This window comes from Muscardinus avellanarius (assembly GCF_963383645.1).
Source record: "Muscardinus avellanarius genome assembly, chromosome: 6".
In the NCBI taxonomy this organism is placed as follows: Eukaryota; Metazoa; Chordata; class Mammalia; order Rodentia; family Gliridae; genus Muscardinus; species Muscardinus avellanarius.
In genome coordinates, this window is record NC_137791.1 from 2,010,626 (window position 1) to 2,038,297 (window position 27,672).

At 40.8% G+C, this 27,672-nt stretch overlaps 1 protein-coding gene and 1 pseudogene across 2 annotated transcripts; both read left to right on the top strand.

The window, feature by feature from the left end:
* Positions 1-168: 168 nt before the first annotated feature.
* Positions 169-25,330, top strand: ADAD1 (adenosine deaminase domain containing 1; the record flags this gene model as incomplete). The annotated part of the gene is made up of 12 exons (XM_080697313.1): positions 169-280; positions 361-540; positions 1,270-1,458; positions 4,615-4,782; positions 8,411-8,479; positions 9,805-9,930; positions 12,458-12,581; positions 14,502-14,672; positions 15,960-16,189; positions 18,616-18,853; positions 22,447-22,579; positions 25,217-25,330. 12 exons carry the CDS (start codon positions 169-171, stop codon positions 25,328-25,330), a joined length of 1,854 nt encoding a protein of 617 aa, XP_080553439.1.
* LOC308264233 (large ribosomal subunit protein uL5-like) lies at positions 24,558-25,069 on the top strand (annotated as a pseudogene). The gene has a single exon. The product of its transcript is annotated as a large ribosomal subunit protein uL5-like (transcript).
* Positions 25,331-27,672: the final 2,342 nt, after the last annotated feature.

The following is a 27,672-nucleotide window of genomic DNA, read 5'->3' on the forward strand; positions in this document are numbered from 1 at the left end:
GCAGGCGCGCGGGCGCGGCGGCCGCGCAGACCGTTGGTGATTGGACGAGGAGGGCGCGGGGTCGCCCGCCCAGGCCCGCAGGGGCGCGCTCGCCCTTTTGAAGGTCGCAGCTCCGCGTGCGCAGGCGCCCAGCGTCCGGAGCGGAGAGCGCGACGCGAGCGGGACGCGATGGCGGCGGCGGGCGGCAGCCGGAGGGCGCCGGGCCTGCGGCTGGGCCTGCCCCTGGCGGCGCGCCCGCCCGGGGGCGCGGGCCGAGAGGGCGGCGGGAAGGACGGCGCCGGTGGGTGCGGGCCCGGGCGGGCTGGGCGCGGGCCCGGGGGCGCGGGGTGCTCATGGCGCCCGACGTGTCCTGCCGGGTAGGTGAGAAGCCCGCTGGCCACGGCGACTGGATTCAGAGCTCCAGGGTCCCCAGCTTCGCCCAGATGCTGAAGAAGAACCTGCCCGTCCAGCCGGCAGCCCAGGCGGTGGCCGCGACCGCAGGCCGCCCCTCGGAGAGCTGCAGCCAGTCCGGCATGGCGGCCAAGGTCACGCCCGTGACGGGTACGAAGCCCTTCCTCCCTGGGGTGCTGCCCCGGCCCCGCGGGGACGGCCAGTGGGTGCTGTTGAGTATGGGTGTGTGTGCACACGCGGGCACACACCTGCGGACAAGGCCACCTGGCGCCAGGGCCCGACGCCCCACTAGCCCACCGCAGAACCACGTCCGCCGGCGGCCCTCGCCCTCCATTACAGCTCTGCCAGCCCGGCTCACTGTCCTCTGACCCCAGGTTTCAGGGGAAGGACTAGACGTTCGTGAGTTGACGTCGCACATGTCACGTGGTTGACTGTTACGTGAAAAGCAAGGGTAAACATACTCTAAAAATTCGATTGACTTTGAATCGAACAGTTGATACCGCGTGAGTTCAACAGCAGTATGAAATAGTGGATGGGAACCAAAAACTAGTTTGTAGTCCCCGCGGATCCAGATCTGTGCTGTTCTCTATTCCAGGCCATAGTGATATCATCTGTAACAATGGCATGGCCGCTGAAGACCTTGACATCACTAAATTTTCATGCCCCTCTGATATTATTAATGATATTTCTTCTTTGCAAAATAGCCTTAATACACCAAAAAGTATATACAATACATTTGTGCTTCTTATGTGTGTCAAAATTGTTTAGTAGAATCTTAAATGTGTGTAACTATTTGCATTTTCCATTTCTTGAGGAGGATTTAGTGCTTTTGCTCATTTTTGTTAAACCTAATTGACTAGTGTGAACGTTTATTTTTAGGTTATTTTCCAGAACCATTGCTTTCCAAAGGTCTTTCATCTATTTCAAATCCTGTCCTTCCTCCAAAAAAAATACCTAAGGAATTTATAATGAAATACAAACGTGGAGAGATAAATCCTGTGTCGGCCTTGCACCAGTTTGCACAAATGCAGCGGGTTCAGCTTGATCTTAAGGAGACTGTAACAACAGGCAAGTCCAAAGATGCGGGTTCTGCTTATTAGAGTGCCAGGAAATACTTTTTTTATTTAAAGCAGAACATATAAGTAGTGCTGTTTGTTTTGCATATAATACTGGGGATAACATAGTATATTTTTACAAGTATACTAAACTTTTTTGTTGCTGATTCAGCCTTTTGAAACTCGGTAAATAACTATACAAAAGGTTTTAGTCATCAAGTTTTAATTTTTGGGTAGGTTACTAACCAGTCAAACTGAAATAAGCCTCATGGATTATTTTGTTAAATGTTTGTCCCGTGATCTTTCTTATGAAAAGAAGTCTGTGATTATGATGCCTAAGAATAAAATGTAGCCACATTTGGCCCCTGAAATTTAAGAATTTGATGTGTAAAGAGCACTTTACGTACATGGCTACAGACTTACCTCTTACATTTTCATCCATTTTCCTTTAAACTGTGCAGCCATGGCCATTTTGTGTTTATGACAGGCAAGGGGAATATAGGTAAGAAAAAGGCAGAAGGCACTTCTGATATCTTTATGTCAGGCCTGTGATTAGGAAGAACTTTAAGAAAATGAAGGAGTTGAGAGGTTAAGTGCTATTGCCGGGCTGGTGGCGCACACCTGTAATCCCAGTACTTGAGAGGCTGAGATATGAGGATGCAAGTTTGAGGCCATTCTCAGCAATTTTGAGACCATGTTTCAAATAAAAAGTAAGGCTGGGGGTGTAGCACAGAGGTAGAATGTCCTGAGGTTCAATCCCCAGTACCTACCAAAAAGAAAATGAAGTGCTTTTAAGAAGCACTGAGAGTTTAAAAGTATGACAGTCATGGGCATGGTGGTGCACCCTTGTAATCCCAGTTCTTCGGAGGCTGAGACAGGAGGATCACAGGTTCACGGCCAGCCTCAGCTACTTAGCAAGGCCCTCCGCAATTTAGTTAGACCCTGTTTCAAAATAAAGAATAAAAAATAGGGCTGGAGGTAGTTTAGAGGAGAATGCCCCTGGGTTCCATTCCTACCATCGCAAAAAATAAATAAATAAACAAACAATAGTCTTAAAGGCCTGTATATATGTGTGTGCTTGCGTGTGCAGCCCAATATGAGTGTTGGATTTGAAAGACTTTGACTACGTAAGAAATCAGGCCTCACCGGAGACGTTTTGGGAAATGCCGGACAGCTATTTTTCAAAACAAAAAGCAAACTCTTGCATCAGAAAAGGTGACTAATAAACATACCAAGAGAATATGAATACACAAATAACAGAATCTGATCAGATGAAGCTCCTTGGGACTTATAAAAACCTCACAGAAACCTGCTTTTTAGACTGTAAAAGACTTCACAACAAGAGAAGTAAAACCTGAAGAGATCGCCTATTCAGGATATTTCTTACAGAAATATTTAAAATGACATAAAGAATAGTCTTAAATGTTGAGGAATATCATATCAGTTAGATTGGCCTTCAAAATGAAGGGTTGCCAACAGCTGCTACACTGGAAATGAAGTCCGGAATGTAGTAGACACTGTGTTAAACCATCTGTCACAACTGGCAAGTGGAAACCAGTGGAGAAAAGTGCTCTTCAGAAACGGTCAAAGTAGAGCTTAGTGCGCAGGGAAAAGAAGCAGCTAAGACATTTGCTGAGGCTTCCAGATTCAGTGTCTTGCTCACTGGATTAGACAAACCATTGTTTCTCCAGTTGTGACAATTTTAAAGCAAAATGTGTCATGTATGCAAGAAAAAAAGATTACTGCAAGTAAAATACATGGAAATATCACTGAGCAATTGTTTAAAGAATCATAAGATTCTGACTGGACTATGGATATGTTGAAATGTTTTTCAGTCAGGATCATCCTCCAAGTATTCCTGTTCATTCATTTCTGCCTCCAGTTGCTGGTAAATACACGTAAACAGTTACTTGCTAATAAAAAAAAGTTGGCTTAATCTCTGTGTGACTTGATAGCTTTTCTGCATTAATCTCAGACTGCTGCTGCTGGAAAAATATAAACTCTCAATTGCTGACCAAAAGAAAAAACTGGCCAGGAAAAACTACTCAAAGATATGGTCCACTGATTGCTAATGGAGTTTGGGTTCCAAGGATAGCTCAGTAGGTTTGGTCTTGAGACCAGAGCTTCAGCAAGTTTAACAAGCTTAATGTGTGATTTAGATTCACACTGAATTTTGAAAACCATGGTATACATAGGCTGAAGCTCACAGGCTTAGCTTTGTGATACAGGACCCTTATTAACAAATTTGGAATGCAGTATCTCCTACGTAAAAATCATCTGGGCCACTTAGATACAACATGCTTTCTGGTAGAGTTTGGGTTGAAACACAGGTGATGATGATGGCAGCATTTGATAAATTGAGGCTTTACATGGTTGGGGGAAAGCAGTTTACCCAGATGCAGTTAAGAGTTCTTGTAAAACCTTGATGAGTATCTTTAAGATGGTTACTGTAATGTGACTGTGAACGTGTGAGGAAATACAGATAGTGGGGTTTATGTGCAGAGACACTTGCTTAAGGAGTGGAGACTTAAGCTGCTCAAGGCCTAATAACATCAAGTAAAGCTTGAAAAAAAAATCCTGGAATTGTGCATTTAGGAGATCCCCCCATTTCAGGTAAATATGAAGGCTAGGTGATTGCATGAAAGTGATCCTAGGGATTTTGAAGGACTGGACATTCAGTCTAACGCTTACAATATCTATTATTGTTTGTTTCTTTGTGGGTTCTCCTCTCTTTCCCTGAGCTATAGAAGTTTTGAGTTGCCTACCATTAGGCCCTGATGGGTTTGCAAGGTTCCTTCAAAGGTATGCTGTGAGTTCTGGAGCTGATAAGAGGATGAAAGCAGATCAATGGTGGGAAAACTCATTTTGTGTCTCATTGTTACTCGTTGCTAAGCATAACACCCACTGTCACCGGTGTTTGAGCTGTCTTCCACGGCAGTCTACTGCTCTCACTGAATCTGAAGCCTGTGTAGCTGCTTGAGTCCTCTGAACTTGTTCAGGGATTCATCCAGCTTTCATTTTAACCCCAGTCAGTCTTCCAGAAAGACTGGTGTTGTGGACTAAGTAGTTTTCCAGAGTTTTTGTAGTGGAATGTTTTCCTGTATTCAGTCATCATTTGCAAGAATATACTGTAAGTTATTATAGTGGTCATTCTGTGTTCTTTTTCAAGGAAACGTTATGGGGCCATATTTTGCTTTTTGTGCTGTGGTGGATGGAATTCAGTACAAGACTGGACTGGGACAGAATAAGAAGGAGTCTAGGTCCAATGCAGCAAAACTAGCTCTTGATGAGCTGCTGCAGGTGGATGAACCTGAACCACAAACTTTAGAAGCTTCAGGTAAATACCCTTGACAAGGAACTATTTGAAAAATGTGTTGTTTTCTAGAAGGAATCCTCTGAATGAGTTATGTTAATGAGTTACTTGGCACCTGTATGATAGAAAAGGATTTGAAAATTGTCCTTCATTTGCTACCTGCTGACATTTAATAGTAGTTAAGGAGCTCCTACATAATTCACCAAAAGACATAATCATGTTTCTAAACTATATGATAACATCAGATTATCAGTGGGTTAAATTCTAAAATGTGTTTTTCCATTATTTATGAGGTTCCTACTAATGCACACAACTGTGATGTGTGCGCATGAGTGCATGTGTTTTAATGGGGGTTACATGTCTAGGTGCTCTACCTCTGAACTACACCCTTGCCTCATTTATTTTTTAATTTGAAACAGGGTCTCACTAAGTTACTGCATGCTGTTCTTGAACCTGCGATGATCATCCTATTTCAGCCTCCCAAGTACTAGTATTACAGGTGTGTGCCAACATACCTGGCTAATCCTGTATATTTAATACCAATAAATTTTTGTGAAATTTGCCTGTCTTAAATTTAGTAAATAGTTGTTACTTGAGAAAATGATGACTAAAGGTGACATAGCAGCCGGGTGTGATGGCGCACGCTTGTAATCCCAGCTTTCGGGAGGCTGAGACCGGAGGATCGCGGTTAGCAGACAGCCTCAGCTACTTAGGCCCTCTGCAACTCAGTGAGACCCGGTTTCAAAATAAAGAATAAAAAATAGAGCAAGGGGTGTAGCTCGGAGGTCAAATGCCCCTGGGTTCCATCCCCAGACCCGCAAAATAAATAATAAATAAATAAATAAATAAATGTGACATAGCAATTAGGGTAAGAACGTAAACTCACAATTAGATTTCTAAGGTTGGAATATCATCCTGGGCAGACACATTATTCGCCCCTCGACAGTCACTTTATCTAGGACATCATTAGGAATACATAAGTAGTGTAAACGGAATCCCTTAAACAGAGCCTGGAGAATAACACAAGGTCAAGTGACAGTAGTTTCTACTATTTAAATTGATGATTGTATTTAAATGGTAAAAAGGAACGTTTGCTTAATGGGCATCTACTTTGAGAATGTCATGGTATTAGATTATATACATGCATACATATTTGCATATGTGTAGATTCTATGCATATGTATAACATACATATGTACTTATATTTTACAGTAACTAATAGAAGTATTTGCTCATTTTAGTGATTTGATGTCTAAAGCTCAGGGCTACTTATATAAGGTATCTAAGAGAAAGAATGAGGATTTGTGCTGCAGTCTACTGAATTTCAAAGCCCACTATTTTCCTACTATATATTGATATCTAGAGAATGAATCAATTGAAAATTTTAGTACAGATTGACAGTTTGATATATTTTAACACCCATTCCGTAAGCGTTCTAAGCTTCATTGGCCGTTTGTGGTTCTGACAGCAGTTTGTAACTTTGGAAAAAGTGAGGCGCACAATTGTCTTTCCAGTTTTAGAGCAAAGATTACGTTTACATGTATCACAAATTAAAACTATTTGGGGTTTGAATGTGATATTCAGAAAATAGCAGATATTATTATGTGTTTACAAAGCATTCATTCATTAAAAAATTATGGACTTAACATTAAAAAAGAATAGAAGCAGCAGCCTCACTACCTGTCTTAAAGGTTGCTAAAAATTCAGTGAAATAAAAATACGTAGTGAACTACCCAAAGGAACATACACGAGTATTATAAGAATACTGTACGAGGCAGGGCAGGGCCTCAAGCTTGTAATCTCCGTACTGGGAGGCTGCACCAGGAGGTCCACAGGTCCAAGGCTAGCATGCAATAACCTAGCAAGACCTTGTTTCCAAAAAAAAAAAAAAAACCCAACGCTTCAGAGGTAGAATGTTTCCAGGTTCAGTCCCCAGTACCGAGCACACCACACGCACACACATTTATACAAAAGTAAGGAATCTATCTCCATTATCTTTCTGATTGTATGTGGAAACTAACAGAAATTGCCTTAATGTAGCCAATTATAAAAGAAGATGAAAAAGGCATGGTGGCACAGGCTTGTAATCCCCCTATTTGGAAGGCTGAAATAGGAGGATCAAAGATACGAGGACTACTTCAGCAAGTAGTGAGACTCTTGTCTCAAGATAAAAATAAAATAGGGCTGGGAGTATAGTTCGAGGTAGAATGCCCCTGGGTTAAATCCCTAGTGACACACACACACACACACACACACACACACACACAAGGCAGATGCATTTTTATTACAGCTAAAGGAAGATGCAGTTTAGAACCTTGTGTCTGGAATAGTGGGATGTTGCTGATTGCTTCAGCTGAGTACTAGATTAAAAAAATGGGTACTTACTACTCTTGTAGATGTGAAAAATCCCATGATAACAAAGTTGTGAGCACTCTGTTTTAAAAGACTCTTTTATGTGTCTATTATGTTTTGTACATATCTGTCTTAACATCTTACACATTTTTCAAGGATAATGTGATTAATAACAAATATTGAAAATCTTAAGCACTTCCGAACAAAGATGTGAGAATCTGGTTTTTAAGTTTTACTTTTTAAAATCTTTTGAAAAATTTTAGTTGTAGTAAAATACACATGTAATTTATTATCTTAGCCATTTTAAATATACAGCCAGTGGTGCCAAGTACATTCACCTTGCTGTGTGACCAGTATCACCTTACAAGCTGAGGTTCTGTTTTATGCAGTGACAACTCCCTCAGCCTGGGTGGCCTTCTCCCTGGAGCCCCTCACCTCACCTCAGCCCTGACCCTCCTGTGCCCTCTCACCTACCGTCCTGTTCTTATTTACCCACTCCCTCTCCCTCAGCCTGGGTGGCCTTCCCCCCTGGACCCCCCTCTCTCCTCTCACTTCCTGTCACCTTATTTCTCCTGTACTTTTTAATTTGGGGGCTGATTTGGAAAACAGTTGCAGGAAATTGGACTGAAATCATTAAAAATTTCATTGCATTCTACTCAGAAATTGCTTGAAATAGTGTTTAAAATGATCATTTTACTTGTTTGTTTTCCACAAAATATTTAAAATATTCTATGCAGTATTATTTTAAATAAAAATTGTTCATGAGTGCTGGGCATGGTGGCACATGCTTGTAATCCCAGCACTTGGGAGGCTGAGACAGGAGGATTGCGTAAGTTCGAAGCCAGCCTCAGCTACTTAGTGAGGCTCTCAGCAACTTAGTGAGACCCTGTTTCCAAATAAAGTATAAAATAGGTCTGGGAGTATAGCCCAGAGGTAGAAAAGCCCCTGGGTTCCACCCCCAGTAACTCCAAAAAAAAAAAAAAAATGTTCATGAGTGTTCAAAGTCTTTTAGCTGCTTTTCAAAACATTGCATCTTTTACAAAACAAGCTCTATATAGCTACACACACACACACACACACACACACACACACACACACACAGTATAAGATCAGGAAACAAACTAAAAAATTGTTTATATAACTTTTATCAAGGCTGAACTAAAGAGTACTTGATGACCTAGAGTTGGTAGAAATAGAGAAATAGTTATTAGATTGTTTTTATTGCAGAATAATAAACGTATAGTAACCTTCTTTGGACTGTTGTTGAAGTTTTGTGTTTTCTTGTTTTGCTTTTTTACAGGTCCTCCTCCTATCCCCGCAGAACCTGTTGTTACACCTGAGCCAGCATATGTTTCAAAAGTACATTATGGTAGGAAAATCTTTTGTAATGTCCTGTTTTATAAAATTAACTCAGTTAAGTAAAACTAAAATATACACAGTTATAAAAATGTACATTAATACCTTATTCAAACCTTTCATACTTCTACAAGCAGGAAAGCTTCCTTGTGTACTTGGCTCAGAATGACAAGAGGTTTCTCATCAGTGCCGTGCAATTTTGTGACTCCTGGTTCTCTAGAACAATGATTATTTGCTATGAATAATACACAATTTTTTATATACAATAAAGAAACAGATCAGTAGGGCCCTATTCTAGAATCTCAAACTCTCCCAATTATCATCTTTAAAAAATTGTGCCAGGTGTGGTGGTGCACACTTGTAATCCCAGCATTTGGAGGCTGAGACAGGAGGATCACTGTTTGTGGACAGCCTCGGCTAATACTTAGGCCCTTTGTGACTCAGTGAGACTCAGAGAGTAAAGAATGGGGCTGGAGGGCGCAGCTCGGAAGTAGAATACCCTTGGGTTCCATTCCCAATACCGCAAAAAAAAAAGTCTGCATGGGGGTGTGTGTGTGTGTGTGTGTGTGTGTGTGTGTGTGTGTGTGTGTGTGTGTTTTGAACCCAAGGACATTCTACCTTCAAGCTACACTCCCAGCTCTTTTTATTTTATGTTTAGAAACAGGGTCTCATTAGGTTTCTGAGAATCTCACTACATTGCTAAGGCTGACATCAAACTTGTGATCCTCCTGTCACAGCCTCCCAACTACTGAGAATATTATAGGCATGTACCACCATGCTTGGCTTCATGGATAGCTTTTGAAGAGTTGTCTTGTGTTTCATATAAGTTTTGAGCAGCTTTCCAGAGTAAACTTTACAAATACCAGTTGGTAGATCTTTAGAAATAATGTAAAATAATGACATCTCTTTTTCAACAAATTACCTAAAATCTCAATAATTTGTATTATTTTACAGTTGAATACTTCAAAATCTCAGTCATGACATTAAATTAGAAGTTTGCACCTGGGCATGACGGCATATGCTATAATCCCAGTACTTGGGAGGCTGAGACAGAAAATCGCAGGTTTGCGTTCAGCCTTAGCAACTCATGCAGGCCCTCAACAACTTAGTGAGATTCTGTTTCAAGACAGAAAATAAAATAGGGCTGGGAGTATAGCTCAGAGGTTGAATTCCCCTGTGTTAACTCCCAGTAACCCCCCCCCCACACACACACACACATTACAAATTTGCCGACGTAGAAGTTTTTAAGTAATTTTGTAAGGTTGTAATAGGAATGAAAAGACCTCTCTGGAGAAAGCACAGTTCTTCAAATTCATACTGCTTTTGATTTTTTTCTAGAAGGGAGACATGTCCAGTATGCAAAGATTTCACAGATTGTTAAAGAAACATTTAATCAACTAATTTCTAGTCACTCACAATATTTGAAATGTAGCAATTCATTGGCTGCCTTTATAATTGAAAGAGGTAAGTACAAATATTTGGGATGTGTTTGTGGAAAAAGCATCTTAATTATCTGAGCTCTGCTATGATAATTCCTAGTAGTCTCACTGGCTCTGGCTCTGGTGAAGACGGTGTCCGCTGATTTGAGGTGACTTCCTAGTAAGTGTGAGTCGGTGAGCAGGAAGCTCCTCGAAGATGAGGCAGACACTGCCAGGGACCAGTAGAGAGCATCAGGGTCATACGCTGTGTTTAGTCTTGTGGTCCTGGGGACTGAACCCAGAGACCTTCTACCTCCGAGCTACACCCCAGCCTTATTTTATTCTTTATTTTGAAACAGTAAGTTGCAGGGGGCCTAAGTAACTGAGGCTGGCCGTAAACCTGCGATCCTCCCGTCTCAGCCTCTCAAGTACTGGAATCACAAGTGTGAGCCAGCACGCCTGGCTCATTTTCTCATTAGTCAGTACAAGCTCACACCCTTCAGCCGGCAGCCCCACACCCCCTCACCCCTGGCCACTAGTGATCTGCTCTGTACGTAACCGCCTCGTGTCAGCTGGCATGACATTCTCTGCTTCCATCCATGTTGTTAAGTCTGACTAGTAATCATACAAACACACACACAGATACATAAAGGTGCGATTTAGACACATATGAATGCGTGTACTGACAGCTTCTCCACGGTTGGCCAGCCTGTGCTTCGACTGCTCCTGCAGATGCCTTGGCTGTGAAGAATGGTGCCGAGTGAACGTGAAGCTTTAAATACTGCTCCAGGACCCTGATTTCTCTTTAAATGTACCGAGTGGGATTGCTGGCTCGTATGTCTGCTTTATTTTTGGTTTTTAAAGAATCTCTACAGTATTTTCCACAATTACACCAATTTACATTCCTCCCAACAGTGCCTTCTATTCACTTATTCCCAGTACTTGGAAGGCTGAGGCAGGAAGGACCACAGGTTCGCGGCCAGCCTCAGCTACTTAGGCCCTCCGCAACTTAGGGAGACCCTGTTTCAAAATAAAGAATAAAAAATAGGATTGGGAGTGGAGCTCAGAAGGTAGAGTGCCTCTGGGTTCCATCCCCAGTACCAAAACAAAACAAATCTTTTGTCTTTTTGATAAAACATCCTAGTAAGAGGTGTGAAGGTAACGCATTGCAGCTTGATGTTGATGGCTCTCGGATGAGTAATGTGGAACATCTTGTCAGCACCTGTTGTGAGTCCTGGGAAGGTGTTCGGGTGCCTTGCCTGTGTTTTCATCTCTAGGCCGTCCTGTTGCAGGATCCCCTCTTGGGTGTGCGGGTTGCCTTCCACTTTGCTGGTGGTTTCCTTAGCTGTGAAGAAGGGTGACCCTGAAGTTAACCCGCCTGCCTTCAGCTTCCTGGGCCTCAGGCTCCCGTGGCTGTTTCGAGGCCACAGACTCCTCACTGGGTGAACAGCGGTCTCTCCAGTGTCCTCTCCGCCAGCTGGAGAGCAGCCCAGCTTCCCTGGCCACAAGGGCGCTGTGCTGGCGCGGGTTCTTCTGACTGAAGCCCTTCCCTCACTCCCTGGTGTGGTGCTCACCTCTGCCACTGCCGCTGAGTTTCAGCTCGCGAGGAGAGTCTGCACAAAGCAGCCTCTGTAGCATTCTTGTCACCACTCCTCGTGTTTCCTTCGAGGCTCTTGCCACGACGTGAGGCTCATGAGGTTGTTGCTTCTTGGTCTTTGCCACAGGGAGCTCTGTGCGTGCACATGCCTTGCTCAGCACTTAATCCTCCACACACTCTAGTGCTGGAGACTTGGTATAAGTCCTTCAGGTAGTTGCAAATATAAGTTGAACTTTGAGAGACTATGACTAGAGATTTGTAAAAATTATCAACACAAAAGTAAAAGAGGCAGATATTTAGAGAAGAATGCTTATGGGGGGAGCAGTGCCCTAGTCACTGGTTGGAAGACCTCATAGGATTTGGGACCAAAAGACTGCAAAATATAATTGTGTATCTTTGAAACAATTTCCAGGGAATTTTGTGTGGGCAAAATGTGAATGGAGGAAAGCTACTGAGAAATGCATACGGTTCTTTTTTTTTTTTTTCCCCATAAAAGCAGTTTTAGTGGAATAGAGAAAGACAATTATTTGGTTTTTGGAAAGTCTGAGTAAATAAAGAAAAATTAAGAGGCATTATATATACACTGTTTAAGAAAAGTAGAATGTACCTGAAGTACTATAAGACTTCTGGCTTTTAAATTGAGACACTTTTGTTTCTTTGTTTCTGCAGTAGTGTTGGGGAGTGAATCCAGGGCATTCTACCCTTTAATAGGGTCTTGCTAGGTTGCTGAGGCTGTTCTGAGACCTGCAATACTCCTGTCTCAGCCTGCCAAGTTCCAGGTTAAAGGCATGCACTACCACACTGTTTGAGATTCTGCTTTTTAAATTTGCTTCTTAAAAGACTCTGTAAGACTTATTTGGAGTTATGGGATTATTTTCCCACCTTTTTGGTCAGTACACTTTGGTGGGATAGAGATGGGGTTGGAACACGGGAGAGGGAGGTTAGAATGACTTGCCGCTCCACCTTCTCCTTACAGCTGGACACCATGAGGTTGTGGCTCTGGGCACAGGAGAATACAATTACAGCCAGTGCATTAAGCCAAATGGAAGAGTGTTGCATGACACCCATGGTGTCGTTACAGCAAGAAGGTCTCTCCTAAGGTAAGCCATAGTATATCTAATGCCATCCATAGCATGGTCTCCACACAGTGACCACAGATAAATACCTTTCTTTGCAGTTTTACTGACCATTGAGCCAAGGATGTGACACTTTTTACTGATCCAAGTCATCTGATTATTTTCATGTGACCTTAGAAACTTTCTTATAGTAACTGCAGTGTCAAGTGTATGGATTTTAGGGGTTTCCAGTATTAAGCCCCTCCTTGTGAACATGTTAAGAGTATTACAGTATTTTTTACGAGAAAAAAATATTTTTACTGAGTAAAGTTATTGGGAAGTGTAGCTTAGATCTGCACCAGCGAGCTTGGTCTTGCTTCGCCTCTGAGTTAGCCATGCTCATCAGGGCAGCTCCAGAGACGCACATGTTTCTGTTGTGCAGCCTGTGTGGTTCATCATGTAAGAGTGTGAGGGAGTCACTTCCAGGCTCACAGGTGAGTGTGCCTAGTTGTTTGGGTTTTTTTAATTTATCAATCACTGCTTCTCATAGGAAGAATGTACAGCAGGTAAGATACATAAGTGTGTGGAATGCTACTCTTTGAAGGTCCCTTCATGTGAAAATGAGTGTTAGTTTTCTAATTCCCACTCGCTTTTGGCTCTCTGAGGGGTGGGGAGTGGGTACCGGGGATTGAACCTAGAGGCGTTCTACCTCCAAGCCACACCTAGCCCTGTTTTACTTTTTATTTGGAGACAGAATATCGCTGAGTTGCTGAGACTGGCTTTGAACCTGAAGTCTCCTGTCTCAGCCTCCCAAGTTACTGGGATCACAGACGTGCACCACCATGTCCGCCTACTTGTGGTTCTCGTAAGCCATTGAGCTTATTTTTAATCAGACTTCTTCTCATAGAAGATTTAAAATACAAGTGTGAATAGGATAATAAGCTTCATTTTTCAGCCTCAATGGTTACCTATTTTTGTTTAATCTCACCTTTGTCACTTTTTGTTTCCTGGAGTATTTAAAAACAAATTTAGACAGCCTCCCAAGTACTGAGTTTATAGGCATGTGTCACCAGGCCTGGCAAAGTCGTAATTTTTAAATAAGCAGAGTAGTGTTTGCCCCTGGTTTGATTAGTCTTAGTCTTTCAGCAGATAAGCCTTACTTCTTAATACAGTCAATGATGTTCACTGTATTAGTTTCTTTGCTCTTGTGTTCTTTTCCTTAAGACCACTAAGTAGCCAGGTGGGCAGTACATGCCTAGAATCCCAGCACTTGAGAAGCTGCAACAGAAGGATCACAGCATGGAGGACAGCCTTAGCCATGTAGTGAGACCCTGCTTTAAAATAAAAGAGCTGGAGGTGTAGCTCCAAGGTAGAATCCTCCTGTGTGCAATCCTGAGTTCGTTCTCGTTCGTGTTCTCTCTCTCTCTCTCTCTCTCTCTCTCTCTCTCTCTCTCTCTCTCTCTCTCTCACACACACACACACACACACACACACACACACCAGCAACAACAACAACAAAACGTCACCCAGGAATACGAACCACTGTTGTTGATGCTAATGTTGTTGAAATAGTACTAGTAATGGATCTGTCTGGGTAGGAAAGGAGAACTAGAAATAAGGCAGACAGTTGGCTCTGTCCCTGGGAGGCTGGGAGCTACAGTACCTGAGGAAGAATCAGTAGAGGAGGGGTCTGCAGGACATGATAGTGAAGACACAGATGTGAAGTAGAAGTGGGCAGCAGTCAAGGAACGGTACTGTAAGGTGGGTACAGAACAGAATGGGCTTCAGTAGAAGACTCCTTGAGGGAATTGATTTTATTAGAGTTAATAACTTTCATCATTTTAGGAATTGTATGATTATCAGCACTTGATATACGGTGATACTGCTCATGACTCAGGGCTGTGATGCTTATTAAGGTACATCTTTTGTAATGTTACCACTTAACAGTTACAACATTTATTTCAGGTACTTTTACAGACAGCTTCTACTTTTCTATAGCAAAAATCCTACTATGATGGAAAAGTCAATATTCTGTACAGAACCAGCTTCTAATCTGCTCACTCTGAAACAGGATATCAACATTTACCTCTATCTGAACCAGTTGCCTAAAGGATCAGCGCAGATTAAATCACAGCTGTGAGTATTATAAATTGTTTTAGGAAGCAATGAGATGGCCACTGCACATGTTCTGAGCCCCTTATCAAACAGAGCAAGTGAATACGTGATGCACCCTCAGCTCCTTCAGCCTGGAGCTAGTATTTGTGGCCCAGGGCGGGGTGGGGGTGCAGGCACTCCCCTCCCTGCCCTCAACCCAGTCAGCGACCACTGCCGAAAAACTCCACATACTTCACTGCGGGCTTTTCTGTGCCATACAAATTTTTTCTTTTTTTCCTACTTTTAAGACTTTACAGCTGGGTATAGTGGTTGCACGCCTATAATCTGAGTACTTGGGAAGCTGAGACAGGAGAGTTGAATGTTTCAGGCTAGCCTCAGCAATATAGGGAGACCTTGTTTCAAAATAAAAAATAAAAGTGACTGGAGGTAGAGCTCTGAGGTAGGATGCCCCCTCTTCAGTCCCCAGTACCAAGAAACAAGTAAGTTCTTTGCACACTTTAGGAAAATATGGGCTTATGCACTATTCATGTAAAAATACAAGAGTTAAGAAAAAACTTATGGTCAAAGCCTCATTGTTTTGATGAATCATATCAAGTAATATAAAACTTAAATACTATAGGCAAACACAGTGAAAGTAAAATTCACCTTATACCTAAGTGTCTAGAGATAGTTATTGGTGATAGTTTGATAAAACTGCTGTCAGTAATGCCTTTGAATATAAGGGCAGTATTCCCTAGAGAAAAAAACAAAGATTTTATTATTTTTAACATTATCATTGAATCTTGAATATAAATTGTTCAGTTTTTTCCCTGTCATTTTGTAGGGTTTTTTAAAATATTTTATGCAGAGAAGGGAAATAACTCAGTTATGATTGGGACAAAAATAATACTTTTTGATTGTAGAAGGCTTAGGATAGTGAAAGTTAATTCATGGTTAATTTCTGTTCTGTATTAATCTTGTGGGATAGTCCATCCATTCCTTCTCTGCTTTGTGTTTGCATCTGTTTCTATTACTGGAATTCAATGTGTATACTAGCAAATTAAACCTGGTTGAGAATAATTCTTAGAAACACTTATATTTCATTTTGTCTACTTGGTTGTTTGTGATACTGGGGATTGAACCCAGAGGCATTGTATCTCTTACGCTATACCCCAGCCCTATTTTAATTTTAATTTTGAAACAGGGTCTAAGTTGCAGAGAGCTTCTGTAATTTGCTGAGGCTGGCCTTGAACTCGCAATCCTCCTATCTCAGCCTCCCAAGTACTGAGATTACTTGCTTTTTTACAGAATTTATTTTTCTTTCCCTAGGCGTCTTAATCCACATTCTATATCTGCATTTGAAGCCAATGAAGAACTGAGTCTCCATGTGGCTGTTGAAGGGAAAATTTATCTGACTGTGTACTGTCCTGCAGACGTTGTTAACAGAGTGAACAGCATGTCCTCGAGTGACAAGCTGACGAGGTGGGAAGTGCTTGGCGTCCAGGGGGCACTGCTGAGTCACTTCATACAGCCCGTTTACATCAGCAGCATACTTGTGGGTGAGTGCGACTTCAGCACCTCCTGGCCCTCACTGTGTCAGTCCTCGGGAGGTTACCTATCAGAATAAAATGGCTTTGATATATGTAATCTTTAGGTGAGAACACAGATCCACTGTTAGGTTAGCTGTTTGATTCACGGTACCGTGTAATCACATTTAGTATTGTATAATTGGCGTCATTTTATCAAGAAGCCAAGAATTAAGATCTCTGTTAGTTGGGGAAAGGTGTGGGAATATACATTTCAAAAGAGCCTCTGGTGATTCTGTCATTAGTTGAATGGTTCACTCTTTAAATAATTCTTATCTAAAGAGTCTGTCCCCAAAAGTACATGATTTGCATAGCTAAAAGAATCCAGAAGTTCATTGAACTTTATTAGCCATATGGCACAATTTCTTACCTAATGTAAACTCTCTTAATGCCATTTCAGATAGAGGATCATCTAAGCCTAATGAAAAGCATCCAATAATACGGAGTGTAGGTGTAAAGACAACCAGTTCTATTAGCTAAACAGTTCTAATTCTTCAGAAACATCTCCCTTATTTAGAATTGAAATTTGCTTTCCTTCTTTCTGTACTAAATGGCAATGCAGATTAAATCTGATGCTTTGAAGAAAATGACCTTGTCTCCTGTTAAGTCTTAAGACTTTTGCAGTTCTTTGAGTCTTCAAAAGCTATGTTAATTTAGAATATTAATGGAAATAATTTTCTTTCAAAACTTTATTTTACTTTCTGAAAAGGTTGCAGAAACATTATGCCATGACGGTTCTACAAATTCTTATCTTGTCTTTTTGTGGCGGTAGTCATTTTCTTCTTAAATTTAAAACATGGGCTGAGGACAGAGTTGAAAGGTAGAGCACTTAGTACCGTGTGTGAGCTTTGGGCTGCAAACCGCCACTGGAACACAGATCGAGGCTTGCAATAAAAGCCTCTTCCTAGTATTTGAATATAAAGTGATCCAGAATAATCTGGAGAAAATTCACTTTGCTTAGATACTGGGAAATTACTGGATTTATACTTGCTTTCAAACTTTTTAAGGTACATTTTATAAATTTAGCATGTTATTAAAGTAAGTCCAACTGTTTAAATATTTATGAATGTTTATCCAGGGGCATTCCCAGAGAGGTTTTTTTCATATACTGATTTCATGAACTTAACTTAAAAGAACCCATTGATAACCTTAGATACTCTCTTCTCAGTCTTTTTAACCTAAACCTCAGTAATATGAGGTTTAGAGTATTAATAAAAAGATCGCCTGCACTCATTCAGTTTGCTTACTCAGCAGAGCCTGTATGCAAACCCAGTTCATAATTTTTCATGCTTTATTTATGGTAGATCTTTTATATAAAAACTGCTATCGGGTCAGGTCTCCTAAAGTCTTTGATTAGGTTTAACCTTTGACTTTAACCTTGATTAGTTTCATGTTATTTTATGTCATTTTAAATGAGTCAAATCAAAATTTCCCATTATACAATAAAATTTTAGAGCTTTTTCCAGATATAGCTGTTTTTGCCCCAAGATAATCAAAATTCTATAAATCAACCTCAAATATAATAAATTATTAAAACATTTATATATAAAGGGGAAAAAAGTAAAATTACCAATAAAATATTAATAGGCTCGATTTTTTTTCTAGTAAATTATCTTTCATGCTTTCCCGTAAACATTCAATAAACAGTTATGAGGTGAAACAATTGGATGTTTAAGGAATCCTTTGAAGAGGATTTATTCTTCAAAAGCAATGCTAATATAGTAGAATATTTATTTTTTAAAATCCTAGGATTTTTTTCTTTTTCCAAATACTTACTATTATAGGCATAACCAGTGTTATTTGCTGATGCTCCTATTTTATTTTACATATTAGTGACAGTTTTTTAGATACTTTCTCCAACAATGACTACAGCTGAGAGTTCAAAGCTTTTGACATTGGCTACAAATTTAACCAGAAATGGTGATTCTGAATTACCTTGTGTTTTGAAATTGGAACATGGTGACACGGGAACGGTCGTCACTTGTGGCCCTTAGATGAGGGGCACAAACTTACCTTTGCTAGCTGCTTCTCGTCAGATTTACATGCTGTATTGTGTGCTGGCTTCATGCTGTGGTCAGAGGAAGCAGAGGCAGAATGAGCCTTGTAAACGCGCCCGTGTTGTCCAGGTCAGCACTGGCTCTTCTACTCTTGGAACGACTTCATTATTTTCAGTGTAAGTATTTTTCAGATGCACATTCAGCCATTACCTCGCTCTGGTTCTGCTCATGAGTGTGTGAGTAGCTGTGAGAGTCTGACGTGGGAAACAGAGGCTGCAAGATGAAGGACAGAGTAGTGGCTTGGGCTTATGGCCAGTTCCAACTGTTCTTTCTTTTCCGTCTACCTCTTCTTCAGTATGATCGTTTGGTGTTGAGTTTCCGAGTGGCTGTGTTTGCTTCCAGGTGATGGGAACTGCAGTGATACCAGAGGCTTGGACATCGCCATAAAGCAGCGTGTCGATGATGCTCTCACTTCAAAACTCCCGATGTTTTATCTGGTCAACAGGCCTCACATTGGCTTAGTGCCTTGTGCATATCCACTTCAAGTGAACCTGGAATATAAATCCTTGAGTATGAATTGGGCACAAGGGGACATTTCTCTCGAGATTGTGGATGGCCTGAGCGGGAAAATCACTGAAAGGTGAGAATTGCTAGTTTCTCTAAAAATCATATTAAGCAAAAGAAGACATTTTGTTGAAAAATTTTCTTTTTAAAGTGGTGTTATTGAATGCTTAAACACCAATGATAATTGCTAACTGAGTATAACTATTGTTGCTGGTGTTGTACTAAACGAGAAGACAGGCTTGGAGAAGTTTAATAGCTTACTGGAGTTATATAGTAAGTGGCGTAAGTAGCAAAGCCAGCATTCAAACCAAGGAACCTTTGTTTCTTCAGGTGTTTTGTGATAATTAGCATTAAAATCATATGACTTCTTTACTCTAAAAGTTCAGTTTCTCCTGTTTAATCTGAATTTCTGGATTTGGGGTTCTAGAATCTACATTTGGGGTACTGGGGATGAAACTGAGGCATTCTTGGTCTGAGTTATACCCCAGCCTTATTTTATTTTAAAACAGGGTCTCACTAAGTTATGGAGGGCCTTTCTAAGTTGCCAATGCTGGCTGCAAACCTGCAGTTCTCCTGCCTCGGCCTCCCAAGTAATGGGATGACAAGCATGCACCACCGCACCCAGCTCGGAATCTCCCATGTTTTAGGATCTTCCCTTAGACTCTCAATCGTTTCCCTTTTTTTTTTTTTTTTTTTGTATTGAGGATTGAACCCAGGGACATTCTACCTCCAAGCTACAAACCCAGCATAATTTTATTTCTCATTTGGAAACAGAGTCTCTCACTAGGTTGCTGAGAGCCACACTAAATTGCCAAGGATGGCTCTGAACCTCCAGTCCTCTTGTCTCTGCCTCCCAAGTTCTGGGATTACAGGTGTACACCACCATACCCAGCTCGGTAGCTTCCTTTGATGAACAGACACTTCAGTGTGATGCCATCCTATTTATTAATTTTTGTTTTAATTTACTGGTTTTGGGGAGTGTTATTGAGGAAGTTTCTACCTGTGCCTATAATGTTGGAGTTTTGGGCCCATGCCTTCTTTAGTAATTTTCAAAGTCTCTGGTCAAATTTCCAGGTCATTGATCCATCTTGAGTTGACTCTTATGCAGAGTAAGAGGTAGGGATTTAATTCTATTTTTCTACAAATGGATAACCAGTTTTCACAACATTTGTTGAAAAGGCTGTCTTTTCTCCAATATGTGTGTTTGGCACTTTGTCAAAAATCAATTGGCTATAAGTGTGTGGATTGGTTTCTGTATCTTCTGTTCCATTGGTCTGTGTCTGCTTTTTTTTTTTTTTTTTACACTGTACTATGCTGTTTTTATTATTGTAGTTTATTATTGTAGTTCTGTAGTATAATTTAAAGTCAGGAATTGTGATGCCTCTTTCATGGTTTTTATTGCTGAGGTTTTAATGGCTTTAGCTGTTAAAGGGGTCTTCTCTTCATAAGAAATTTAGGACTGATTTTTCCAGGTCTGTGAAGAGTGACATTAGTATTTCAGTAGGGATTGCATTGAATATTTAGGTCACTTTTGGTAATATGAATAATATTTATTCTGCCTATCCAAGAGTATGGAAAATCTTTCCATCTTCTAAGATCTTCAATTTCTTTTAGTGTTTTATAATATTCATTGTAGAGGTCTTTTTCCTCCAACATATTTTGAGTTTTTTGTGGTTATTGTGAACAGAATTGTTTTCTGGATTTCTTTTTCAGCAGATTTATGGTTAGCCTATGGAAAAGCTACTAAATTTTTTAGATTTATTCTGTATGCTACTACTTGGCTGAATTTGTTAGTCAGCTCTAGAAGTCTTTTGGTTAAGTTTTTTGGGTCTTCTGAATATAGGATCATGTCATCTGCAAATTGAGATGATTTCATTTCTTTTTCTGTTGAGTTCTTTTGATACCCTCTTGCCTTATCATGCTGGCAAGAGTCATGAGCACTATATTGAAAGGGAGTGATGATAAGTGGTCATCCTTGTCTTGTTCTTGATTTTTCTTTTTTTAACAGTACCGGGGATGGAATCCAGGGACATTCTACCTCCGAAATATACCCCAGTCCTATTTTTTAGTCTTTATATATTTTTAAACAGGGTCTCACTGAGTTATGAATGGTCTCACTAAGTAGCTGAGGCTGTTCGCGAACCGCGATCCTCTGGTCTCTGCCTCCCAAATGCTGGAATTACAAGCGTGCGCCACCACGCCCGGCTTGTTCTTGATTTTAAATGGAATTCCTATAGTTTTCCCCCATTTATATGATGTTGTATTTGGGTTTATTGTATGCTTCTTTAATGATGTTGAGGTAAGTTTCTTCTATTTCGATTTTCTGCAGTATTTTTTTAAATTTTTTTTATTGGTGCATTGTATTCATACATCATGTTGGGGTAAAAAACTTGTGTGTAGAGACATGTACACTTCACCGATTTAACCCCTACTCAATTCCCACCCCATTCCCTCCCTGTCCCTCCTTACCTTGCTTGGCTTAGTGGTTGACTTCGATATGTTTAAGTACATTGTGTGTTTTAGAGATTTTCCTCTTCCCCCCTCCTTTCTCCTCCTTTAGGTTGCCTTGTTTGCTCCTCTATAGGATTTCCTTTTTCATCTAGAGTTCCTCCTATGACCCATTTCTCCCTAACTCTCACATATTAGGGAAAGCATCTGATTTCTTATTTTTTGTGACTGACTAATTGCAGTATTTTTTTTAACATGAATGAGTGTTGGATTTTGTCAAATGATTTGTCCGCATCTACTGAGGTAATCATGTGACTTTTGTCCTTACCTCTATTGATGTGGTGAATGACATGTATTGATTTTCATATGTTGAACCAACCTTGCATTCCTAGGCTGACATGCACTTGGTCATAGTGTGCAATTTTCTTGATGTGGTTTTGAATGAGTATCGCTCATATTTTGCTTAGAATTGTAGCATCTATGTTTATCAAAGATACTGGTCTGTAATTTTCTTTTTCTTGAGATATCTTTATTTAGTTATGATAATGTGATACCGGATACATAGAAGGAGTTTGGAAGGATTCCATCATTCCATCTTTGTTGTGAAGTATTGGATTTAGTTCTCCTGTAGAGGTTTTATAGAATTCAGCTAGAAATCCATCTAGACCTCAGCTTTTTTTTTTTTTTTTTTTTTTTTTTTTTTTTTTTTTTTGATGGAAGGCTTTTTATTGTTTCTATTTCTTTGCTTGTGGTTGGTTGGTTTAGGTTTTCTATATATTCTTGGCTCAATTTAGTCAGGTTGTGTGTCAAGAAATCTATCACTTCCATATTTCCCAGTATATTGGAGTGAGTATAAGTTTTCAAAATTGTTTCTGATACCCGTAATCCTGGTACTAGGGAGGCTGAGACAGTAGGATTTCGGATTTGAGGACAACCTCAGCAGCATCACAGACTTTCAGCAACTAGTGAAAAACTAGGTTTTAAAATGAAAAGGGGTGGAGATAGAGATAGAATGCCCCTGAGTTCAATTCCCAGTACAACATACATACACTCCCACACACAAATTCAGAAAGTAATGAAATAGGGTGTTTCTTATATAAAGTTTCACTATGTGGATTGTGTGTAATTGGAATTGATAAATATTTATAAACTCTTGATCTGAATCCCTATAATTGCCAACACAATTACATAATGGTTAATGAATGCTCTTTTCTACTTTAGTTCCCCATTTAAAAGTGGCGTGTCGATGGCAAGTCGGCTTTGTAAGGCTGCGATGTTAAGTCGATTTAATCTGCTTGCCAAGGAAGCTAAAAAAGATGACTTACTAGAAGCAAGTACATATCATGCAGCTAAGGTAAGGCCCTTAAAGGGAACAAAACTGAGCACAGACACGTTAAGAACCATACTGTGGTAATTTTATGATGTTTGTAGCAAATGTTTGTTGCATAATTCTGAATATAAGATATGATCATGTAGTGGTGAGAATTTTTTTTCCTGCCTCTGAGCTACAGCCCCAGTCCAATTTTACTTGTTTTGTTTTGAAACAGGGTCTCGCTAGGTTGCTGAGTCTCGTTATATTGGTTGAGGCTGTCCTTGAACCTGCAATTTCTTTATTTACACTGAAGGCCATACCCAGCCCCTTTTACTTTGAAACTGGGTCTCACTAAGTTGCTGGTGCTTGCTAAACTACTGAGACTGGCCTAGAACCTGTGATCCTCCTGTCTCAGCTTACCAACTGCCAGAATTGCAGGGTGCAATGCCATGCCCAGCTCAGACTTGCTCTTTTTAACATCCCTTTCCCGAGAACTACCCAGGGTCCCAGGAGAGTGGCGCACCATTCCTCCTGAAATGATGCCCTTGGCCTCCCATCAGGCCCCACTCTTGACGGCTTTTAGCATAGCCGCATGGGAACGAGGCTGCCAGTACATAATCCCTGGAGGTGAACTCAGCCCTTATGGAACCATCGCAGGGGACACCCTGGGTGAAAAAGCAGTGACCGCAACAACACGGAGGCCATGTCAGTCTCAAAACTTCATTCAGGATGGACCTTCATCTGACTATAATAGCAGAAACTACAAAGTGTTCAAATGAAACAGGAGAAAATATTCACATTCTTAGCAAAAGATTTCTTAGATATGTGCCACAAACATAATCCATAAAAGATGATATTTGACTTCAAAATTAGAAACTTATTTTTCAAAAGCTATTACTAAAGTGAAACCACAGGCCACAGAGAAAATACTTATAAACCATACATCTTAGGTGAGATCTAGATTATTAAACAACTCTTATACTCAACAGCCTGATTTTTTTAAAAAGGTAAAGACTAATAAAAACATGAGATGCTTAGCCTCCTTAGTTATTGGGATGAGAAATCAAATCACAGTGAGAAAGCAATGTCCACTCTGAAACCCAGGAGGCTGACCACACCAGGTGATGCTGAGGACGGAAGCGGGGCCTCCAGGACTGCCAGTGAGAATGAAAGAGAGTGCCGCCACTTTAACGCCAGACCTGCTCTCACAACCTGACCGGACTCACCCGGGACTGGGCGCCGCTGCTCTCTGAGAAACAAGGACGCGCGTGTGGGCAATTCGGGCAGTGTGCACAGCCAAGGCCGGGAGCAAGGCAGGCGCTCAGGAGGTGCAAATGAGTGAGCAGGCGGTCGGCCAGCAACAGAGAGGAGCCCTGTGCAGCTGGACTGCGGCAGTAGTGCGTGCCTTGATAAATGACGAATTGCAGGAACTTTACTTCAATGGGTGCATTGTATGATGTATAAAGCATACTTGAGTAAATCTATGTATTTAAAAGTTTATCTCTATTAATTTGTAGAAAATGAAAACATAATATTAAAAATGGGGATTGTTTGTTTTGGGGGGTTATTTTTAGGTGGTACTGGGGGTGGAACTCAGGGGCTTTTCTACCTCTGAGCTATACTCCAAGACCTACATTATACATTATTTGGAAACAGGGTCTCCCTAAGTTGCTGAGAGCCTCACTAAGTAGCTGAGGCTGGCTTTGAACCTGTGCGATCCTCCTGTCTTAGCCTCCTAAGCGCTGGGATTACAAGCATGCGCCACCACGCCTGGCGGTGGTTATTTATAATTGGGGGATTATAGGTAGTTTTGATTTCCTTTTTATATTGTTTCTATTTTTCACATATCCTGTAATGAGTATGTTTACTCATTTTTAATTAAAAATCTTAAATGAGAAGCAAAATTGTCTTTTAAAAGTGTTGGGAAGTAAACTATTCATTTCAAAAATAATATCGAAGAAGTAGGGAATCAAAAAGACTTTGATTGGTACCAGAAGACCCACCCCCTCATCTGTTTGTCATGGTGAATCAGGGTGAAAAGGAGAACCCCATGCAGGCACATCATATCCGTAAGCTCTGTCTTAACATCTGCTTGGCGTAAGTGCTAACAGACTGACCCAGCAGCTTACAGGCCAGACTCCTGTGTTTTCCAAAGCTAGATACACTGTCAGATCCTTTGGCATCAGGAGAAACCAAAAGATTGCTGCCTATTGCACAGTTCATGGGGCCAAGGCAGAAGAAATCCTGGAGAACGATCTGAAGGTGCAAGAGAATGAGTTAAGAAAAACAACTTTGCAGATACTGGCAGCCTTGAATTTGGGATCCAGGAGCATATCGATCTAGGCATCAAACATGACCCAAGCATTGGTATCCAGGGACTAGACTTGTATGTGGTGCTGAGGAGGCCAGGTTTCAGCATCACAAACAAGAAGCACAGGACGGGCTGCATTGGGGCCAAACAGAATCAGCAAAGAGGAGGCCATGCTCTGGTCCCAGCAGAGGTATGATGGGATCATCCTTCCCGGCAAATAATTTCCTGTTTCTATCTAAAAGGCCAATAAAATATGGTCAGTGCAAAAAAAGACTTTCATTAAGTTTTTATATGTAGAGTTAAACAGTTAAACTTTTCATAGGTGATATTCTGCCAACTTGATATAATTTGTTTTTTTCTCTCTCTAGCATATGTCTAGCTCTTACCAAGAGGCTAAATCTCTGCTGAAATCCTACCTGCAGCAGCATGGCTACGGCTCCTGGATCGTGAAGTCTCCTTGTATAGAGCAGTTTAGTATGTGAACTAGATAACCCATTGTCACATTAAAAACCTTTTATTTTTTGGCGTGTTTTGACTGGTAAAAATAATTTGGGTTTTACACTTTCAAAATCAGAGTCTTGAAATAGTAGTGTCCAGATATTGCTTAAGAATTTATAAATACTCATGTAAACTTACATTGTAAACATTATGGGTTTTTTTTACCCTTTTTATAAGAATTACTTGATTCAATATGTAGACATTTTGCATTTATGTTTTCAGATGTAAGGCCATTACCCTTTTTGTAGTTTAAAAGAGGATATTCTGAGATTTTACTTTAGATCTACACATACAGCTGTAGTATTCAACATCTTCTCCTGGTATCTCAAGTTGTTGTGCTTTTTTAATGGGAGCCACAAATAAAAATCCTATTTATTAATCCAACAGGCATTTCAGCACTTGGTATTTGCCAGGCCCCATGCTAGATGATAGTAAAAGTCAGTAACTAAAATATCTCTCAGATCAAAGGAGCCCATAAATAGCAACTGCACATATAATCACAGGAAAATGTTAAGTTAGGAAATAGCTTGACACTTAATGATTAATAGAGGATTTTCCTATATCTTTGAGATTGTCCGTTTTCAAGTATACTGTAAAATCTTTATGCTAATACTTTATAATTCAGATTACCAAATTTTCTAGTTTATAAGTAAATAAAGGCCTGATTAGCTTAATTTTGTTCATATAGCAAGTAGAGGAAAAGGGCAAGTTTAACTACTGAGGAGTCAGGTCTACGGCTGGGCGAGGGTGTGTGGCTGCCTGTAGCGAGGCTCCTCGGCTGTTCCTGCCCTTTCCCCAGGCTGGGTTGGGCCCGACTGATCCTCACAGGCTGCTCCTCTTCGCTTGATTGGCCTTCCACGCAGACTACTGTAATCTCTTATAATGTTGGTGGTGGTTGCTTTGCTGTGTTGTCTATTCTAAAAGCATGGTGGGGTTTGCTTTTTTTATTTTTTTGGTACTAGGGATTAAACCCAGGAGCATTCTACTTCTGAGCTATACCCGTACAATCCTACTTTATTTTTTAAATATTTGGAAACAAGGTCTCGCTAAATTGCAGAGGGCCTCACTAAGTTGCTGAGGCTGGCTGTGAACCTGTGATCCTCCTGTCTCAGCCTTTTAAGTACTGGGATTACAAGTGTATGCCACCACACCCGGCTCAGGTTTGCTCTTCTAAAAGTATGGTAGGATGTTTGTTTTTCCAATAAATACAGTAAATTATTTTTCACAAAGAAAAATAAAAGTATAGTAGAGACGAACACTGAAGTCATTCTGGAAAGACACTGGTCAACCTTTCAGTCATCTAGACTTTGCTTTTTAATACTGGATTGAACCATGTGAAGTTCACATCTTTTATAGATTAAAATGGATAAAATGTGGGCAGTTTCATATGTTTCACCATAAATATAATAAATTTCATTTCAGTTCATGTGTTTATTGCATATTTCTCCAACTAGTATTTTCTTGTCAAATAAATCAGCCTCTTTATTAAGCTGTTTCCTTTCATAGCGAACATTATTTGTTATTTTTTTCTCCTTGATAGTAAATTTGTCTTTGAAAATACAGTATTTCAGCCTGGCATGATGGTGCATATCTGTAATCCCAATATTTAGGAGGCTGAGACAGGAGAATTACAGGTTCAAGGACATCCTCAGCAATATGGAGAAATTCAGGAAAATAGTAAGATTCTGTTTTAAAATAAAAAATAAAGTAGGACAAAGTATACCTCAGAGGTAGATTGCCTCTGGGTTCAGTCCTCAGAACTACAAAACAACTAAGTATTGGACCTATATTTAAGTGTGTGTGTGTGTGTGTGTGTGTGTGTGTGTGTGTATGTATGTGTGTATGTATGTATTGGGGATTGAGCCCAGGGATAGTTTTTGTATTGGGGACCAAGCCCAGGGGTAGTTCTGCCTCTCAGCTATAGCCCCTGCCCTCTTTATGTTTTTATCTTGAGACATCATATCAGTAGGTTGCTCAAAGTCTTGCTAAGTTGCTGAGGCTTTCCATGAACCTGTGATCCTCCTATCTTGGCCTCCCAAGTGCTAGGATTATGGGCTTGTGCTCATAGCACAGACTTTAAGCCCTCTCAGCTTTGAGGCTCTGCTCTCAGGCAAGCAGATAAAAATGGTCAGCTTTCTTCCCTCATGTGGAACTTGAGATACAGACAGGAGACCCTAGTGGGGTGACGGAGGGGCCTCGGGAGGGAGGCGGGTGTCATGGACAGGATGTACCAGCACGTTTGTATTGCACGGGGTGGGGAAGCTCAGCGAGTGCCGTGCGTCTGTGGCTCCGAGCCTTGCCATGCGTGATTACTAATGCACCAGCT